The sequence below is a fragment of the Nestor notabilis genome, unplaced genomic scaffold (genome assembly GCF_000696875.1).
Source record: "Nestor notabilis isolate BGI_N333 unplaced genomic scaffold, ASM69687v1 scaffold30602, whole genome shotgun sequence".
NCBI lineage: Eukaryota > Metazoa > Chordata > Aves > Psittaciformes > Psittacidae > Nestor > Nestor notabilis.
Window position 1 is genome coordinate 1,771 of NW_009918346.1, and position 6,246 is coordinate 8,016.

At 56.4% G+C, this 6,246-nt stretch overlaps 1 protein-coding gene across 1 annotated transcript in view; it reads right to left on the reverse strand.

Moving 5' to 3' along the window:
* The window catches only part of LOC104401933 (arylsulfatase G-like), a gene marked incomplete at its 3' end in the record, with an annotated part of 5,209 nt that extends 1,414 nt beyond the window's left edge, over nt 1-3,795 (reverse strand). The window contains exons 1-5 of the mRNA XM_010009669.1: nt 3,605-3,795; nt 3,081-3,268; nt 2,250-2,297; nt 2,060-2,171; nt 1,620-1,757 (exon numbers count right to left, since the gene is read on the reverse strand). Coding sequence (XP_010007971.1) covers nt 1,620-1,757; nt 2,060-2,171; nt 2,250-2,297; nt 3,081-3,268; nt 3,605-3,795 — 677 coding nt within the window. The remainder of the gene's footprint in view (nt 1-1,619; nt 1,758-2,059; nt 2,172-2,249; nt 2,298-3,080; nt 3,269-3,604) is intronic.
* Nucleotides 3,796-6,246: the final 2,451 nt, after the last annotated feature.

A 6,246-nucleotide genomic window follows, 5' to 3' on the forward strand; every position in this document is an offset into this window, starting at 1 on the left:
CCGCTGCCTCCAGAAAGCTTTCGGGGCCCCTCCAACGTGTGTTTTGGCATTTCCTTCCTTTACCCATCACCCACCTGGGGTGGAAAAAGTAAATCCCATCCTGCTGGAGCTGCCGCATCCTTCCCCAGTGGTGCTGGAGCCCCGCGAAGGGCTGCGTGCCCCCAGCGCTGGGGTTCAGGGGACGCTGATGCCCTCTCCTTGCAAATCACTGCTGAAAAAGGCTGTGTGTCCTTCCTGTTTCCTATGGGATGTGGCATGCCCGTTTCCTATGGGATGCCAGAGACCCTGCACCAAGAAAAGCTGCTTCCCCCGGCTCTCATTCCCACTGGGAGCACCGCTCCAGCATCCAGAGGGACCCACGACTGCTCATTCAGCTGAACATCCCGTTTGCTTTCTGCATCGGCATTTCGGAATTCTCCCTAAATTTAAGCAAACATTTAACTGATGACTTCAGACAAACATCCCTGACTTTTGTTCCCATGTCCATTGTGCTCCAAGAGGAGCCAAATCTCAGCGCCATGAATTGCTCAAGCTTGACATGACTGGTTAAAAAAACACCGAGATGACAAATCCGGTGTCTTTTGTTGCCCTGTAACGAATGAGTCAGGCAGAGGGAAACTGGAATAAGCCATCAAAGAGACGGAGAGAAAAGGCAGGCACCTGCTTAATCCTGTTCTCCACGAACGCAGATAACCCCCAAATACTGCTGGGAGTTTAAAGGTTGGTCCTATTAACCCGGAGCTCACGCGCTTGGTTTCACAGCCTGAGAGCATCCTCCCAGCCCAGAGGGAAGGGGGTTTGCATGGAAGGAGGGGCCACTGCTGCTGGGGCACCCTCCAGCCCTGTCACAGGCACAAATCCTGACCACGTGGCTAATTCTTGATACCCAAAGGGGATAAATCACAGGTATTGTGCGTGCAAAACAGGACCAAGGCTTATAAGGAGCCATTTCCCTGCCCAGCCCCATTTACACAAGCCTTTCCCCAAGCACACCCGGAGGACCCCAGCCCTGGTCGCTCCCCGGGTCTGTGTTATCCCGGGATGTAGGTGCGGGATGGGCTCGGACAGGGCTGCCCCTCCTTGCGCTGCAGGGAGATGTTCTGCAAAGTCACAGCTCATAATCCCTGATAATAGGGATTAAAATTACACAACCCGTCAGCAGGGCTTCGGGTGCTTGTCTCGGAGAAGAGACACTTTGCTCCTCAGGGATGGGCTTGTCCGGGCTCATCATGTCCCTGGGAAAGGCAGATGCTGAAGCACAGAGATGCAGGAGCACTTTACACTCAAAACGGATTAAACCCCACATATAGGGGCAGGTTTAAACACCTCTGGTGCTGCTCTGGTCCTGCTGACATGGGCACACATTCAGTGCCTGCTTCCCTGCCAGCATCCCTCATCCAGAGGCACCTCCACCACCCGGCAGAGCTGCCCTGCTGCCACCTTGCCCTGTGCCACTGAATGAGGGATGGAGGATGGACAGAGGGATGGATGGATGGATGGATGGATGGATGGATGGATGGGGTCTGGGAAGCTGAGCCATGGAGAACCCAGATCTGCTCCCAGAGGACCATGAAGCATCACCCATTCCCTGGTGAAGGGGATGGCTGATGGTATCTCACCTTGCCCTATGGATGAACCCCGTGGCCTCCTCCGCATAGCGCGCTGCCAGGCTGCTGAGGTTGACGGGCTGCTGGATGATGGTGATGTTCTCAAAGAGAGGAAGGGCGACCTCCCTGTAACAGTCCTTCCTCGCCTCCCTGCTGGGAAGAAGCCACCTCACACTCATCATTGGAGCAGGGACCAGTGTGGGAGCAGGCACAGAGCCTGGGTGTTCTCCTGGCTTTACAGAGAGCCGAGGAGGGGAGAAGAAAGGGGACGATGCTCCTGCATGTCCCCGTGGCACAGGGTGCTCTGGGACTGACCCACCTTCCCACCCTGCACCCTGCTGCGGGGTGCACAGGGGGAAACTGGGTGCATGGAGCATAAGGGGAGGTGACCACAGTGGGTGCAAATACCCACATCCCAGTGCCAGCACTCAAGCCCCTCCATGTCCCCATACCTGGCAATGGAGCCGTGCCGCGGGCAGGGCGGGCAGGGCGGCAGGTTGTAGCCAGGGGTGTCCGTGCAGCCCATGTCATGGCTATAGGGGATCCCAAAATAGTAGTCGAAGCCTGAGGAGCAAGTGAGGGTGTCAGCAGGGACAACGCGACCACGGGGCACCCAGCTCATCCCGCTGGCACAGTCCTTACCGCGGAAGCTGGGGTGATGGTGGCCGTGGTGTCCCAGGTGCCATTTGCCTGCAGGAAGCCACAGAACATCATTTCAGGGGTTAACAGCCACCACCAGCCATGACCCACGAGGTGCCCACAGCCCTGGGGGCTTTAATCTAGCAAGAAGAAAGGCTCCTTGTTCGTGCTGGCTGCGGTTCCAGAATGCCTTCTTTTTTTTGCAGAAACCCAGAAGAAATGCAGAAGGTATCTCGTGCCTGTGCAAATCGGCTGCTTCCAGCCTCAAAAGACTCTTTCATGTGTTTGTGCTCAGAGGAGATGCCTTTCTAACCCCTCATGAACAACCACCTTCATCCTCTGACCTCCAGCACGTTTACTCCCACCAAATGCACAGATCCAAGAGGGAGAACTGCAAAAATTAGGGGGGAAAGGAGAATCCAAGGGCTTTTCTGCCAGCTGCAAAGGGCTTGCATGGGCTGGGGAGACACACAGTGACGGGAGGGTGCCCAAAGCCACGGGGCCGCTGGCACCAACCACGCTGGCACCATGCCGCCAACCAGCACCACCGGCATCACCCGGGATGCAGGATGGAACTGCTGCTGTGCACAGTCGTGTGTGTGTTAAGGGACACCCGGCTCATTCCTTGTGAGGTGAAGCACTTAGAGCTTAAATGGACAAGTGGGGAGGGCTGGAATTTCAGGTAATGTTGCACGTTTGAAAATGAAGAACATGATCCTTTCAACTTCCCTTTAATGGCCAGTATTCCATCCCTCCTCCCAGGGGACGGGCACGAGCATCTTCATCCCCCCACCATCTCCCACCCCAGATGCCCCTTGGCACAGCGGGTGTTACCTATAGCCCCCGTGCTGTACCCAGCTCCCCGCAGGACCTCGGCCAGGGTGGTCTCATTCAGGGGGAGGCCACCGACCGAGGTGATGGCGAAGTTGTGGGTCACCCCATTGCGTGCTCCAAGGCGCCCCGTGAGCAGCGAGGCGCGGGATGGGGAGCACGTGGATGCAGCCGAGTGGAAATCCACGAACCTGGAAAATGAAAGGACTCTTCACTTGCAAAGCCCTGAGTGGTCCAACCCTGCCCTGTCCCTCCCTGCTCCCCCGCAGGTGTCCCATTCTGCCCCAGGGATGAGGATCTGGAACAGATGATGCTCGCAGGTCCCAGTGGGGATGGATGGACCCGTGCTCTCCAAGATACCACAAGGTACCACGGGCATCACTCTCTGGCTGCCCTCCCCATGCACCCAAAACCACACCAATGAAATCCCTTTGCCTGCCAGTCCCATGGGAGTGAATTCCCCTTTGCTGCAGAACAGAGTAACCAGGATGCTTGGGAGAGAACCAGGGAGGGGGGACAGACGTTACCTTGTCCCTTCGGCAGCCAATTCATCCAAATGTGGGGTCTCCTTCGTCTCTGCCCAGTTGGCTCCCAGATCCCCCCAGCCCACATCATCCGCCAGGATGACGATGAAGTTGGGCTGCTTGTACGAGGCACAGGGAGCCCAGAGCCCCACCAGCGCCATGGCCAGCACCAGCACTGCCCATGGGGTCCCCATGGTGCCACACACCCCTTCCCACCCAGGCTGGGGCACCAGTGGCTTTGTCTTCCCCAAACTCCCTCCGCTGTGGATGCAGTTGCCCCACGGGCCCTCGCAGCAAAGCAAACGTCTCCTCCGTGGATGCTTCTATGAGGCCAGGCCGGGGTCCGGAGGTCTGGGTTTGCTCCCTTGGCTACAGACCGAGCTGCAGCATCTCCTCTGTCTTTCACACCAGCTGATATTCCTGCAATCGGCACTGGCAAAGGTGTTATTCTTAGAAGTAAAAACACCCTTTGAAGTCACTGTCACCCTATTTTTAACTCCCCTTCCTTCCTGGTAAATATCTAATTAGACACCAAACCCAAGCGGTGTTTTCCACTCCAGAAGCGCACTCGATTTGTGGCAGCGGCTCCTCTCCCCTCTCCGCAGCCGGGGGGATGTTTGTGTCCAACACCCGGCTCTCTCCCTGCAGGCTGTGCTCCTCAGCTCATGGAAGCACTGTCCTCTCCTGCTTTAGGTGGATAAATAACTGCTGCGGCTCTGCCGGCGACTCTCGGTGCATCCTTCACCTTGCACGGCTGCAGCATCCCCTGCGCAACGCAAACAAGACCCCATCAGGACGTGCTGGTGCTCCTGAACCCAGCGCAGGGCACAACACCGTACCCATACACTGAGACTTTGCCCTTGAAGCTGCACAGCACCACACGGGGACCGTGCAGGATCTTGCCTTCATCTGTAACAACTGACAAGTTCCTGAAGCTCATTTCTTAAGGCTGGCAAAGCAAATTATTCCCAGGATTCTCTGCTCATGCCTCTAAAAGCTTTGGGCTCTCGTTCAGATCAGCAGCTTTAGGACTGTCAGTGTAACGCTGCAGCGATCAGGATGTGGCTCCACTCATAATCCATACCCCAGAGAGTCAGGTTATTAACTTCCATCTGAGGGCCTTGAAGCTCTGGGTATGTTGATTAACAGGGATGGGATGTGGTGCTCCATGCTGGACCTCACCCCATCCCTGTGGGGTGGCTCTGCACCACACAACATGCACCAGGACCCCCCCATCGGCACCTGCAGCCACCCAGAGAAAACAAGCAAAACCCAAGGGAGCTGAACCCATATTCACCCACAAACCTCTGTCCTTTCCCTTTGCTTTGGGAAGGGGATGACCTGCTAACAAAAACAATCAAAACCATTTGCAAAGGACACTCTCTTCTCTCTAAATTACAGGGAAAATCATCCAAGGCTGAAATTTATGGGTTAGCATCAGACGAAACTTCTTGATCTCTGATGCTCAGAGTCCATTTGGAGGAGAGCTGGAACATGGCCCCTGGAAAGCGGGACGTGCTGGCACAGCTCTTGATGTGCTCCTGCAGAACCCTCCTCATGCACACCGTGTCCAAAACCAGCAGAGCACGAGGCCACCCCTTGGCATCAACTCCAGCGTGCTTTCTTCCAATCTCCTGGGCAGAGGCACCGCTCTGACCCTTTCCATCTTGAATTCCTAGGTAAGTCCTAGGAATGGTTGTGGGAAACCGCCATGGGATGAGCCCCACTGCCCCTCACCACCACACCAGCATCTCTGCTCCCCCATAGCTCTGCTAAACACAGCTCTTGATCCACCATCTCTTTGCAAAGAGAGCAAGTGACTCAGAAGAGATTCCCCCAGGCAGACTATGGATGGAACATGGGTGTTGCGGCACCTCTCTTGGTGCCAAGCAGGAAACACTGCACCCGTGGTGATGCTCCCTGGGCAGAATCACAGCCAGGAAGCACGGCAGAGGCCTTGGATAACCAGCGCTGGGCTGCGAGCACCGGCATCGCTCAGACTGGGCGCTGGGGACTTGGGCTTCCCCGGCACTCACCTTGCACCAGGGAGGAATGAAACAAAACCTAAACACACAAAGTGCATTTCTGCGAGGCAAACAAGGTGCTTCACAGAAGGACAAGGATAAGTCAGAACCAGATAAACCAGTTTAGACAAGTCCCAAAGCCTGCTCAGGCTGGCCCCAGGGCTGAGGAAGGGAGATGCCTCCTCGCTCAGGGATGCCACCGGCTGTACCACCACGGAGCAGCCGCGCTCGCCCGCCCCGCACTGGGAGTATCTGTCGTGTATTTATTACACATTAACCAGAAGTTTACAAATCTTGGGGCCAGCTCGATCATTTTCACATTTTTCACATTCTTTCACATTTTCACGCCTGCCTGGAGAGCAAAGCAGCAGCAGAGCACGGAAGAACCTGCCACCCTCTGAAGCATACCAGGTCCCCCACCAGCACCCGGGGTGTCCCAGCTCTGATCTCCAGCCCAAAGCCGCTCCAGCAGCCCTGTTCTCCTGCCAGAAGCCCAGCAGGCATCCCCCCATCCCGGCTGCAAGATAAGGACGCAGCAGGGGATGAGGAATTCAAACTGGAGCAGACACCCGCTGTTATCCCAGGCTCGTTTCGGGGGCTCCCAGTGTTGTCCCTTGTGCC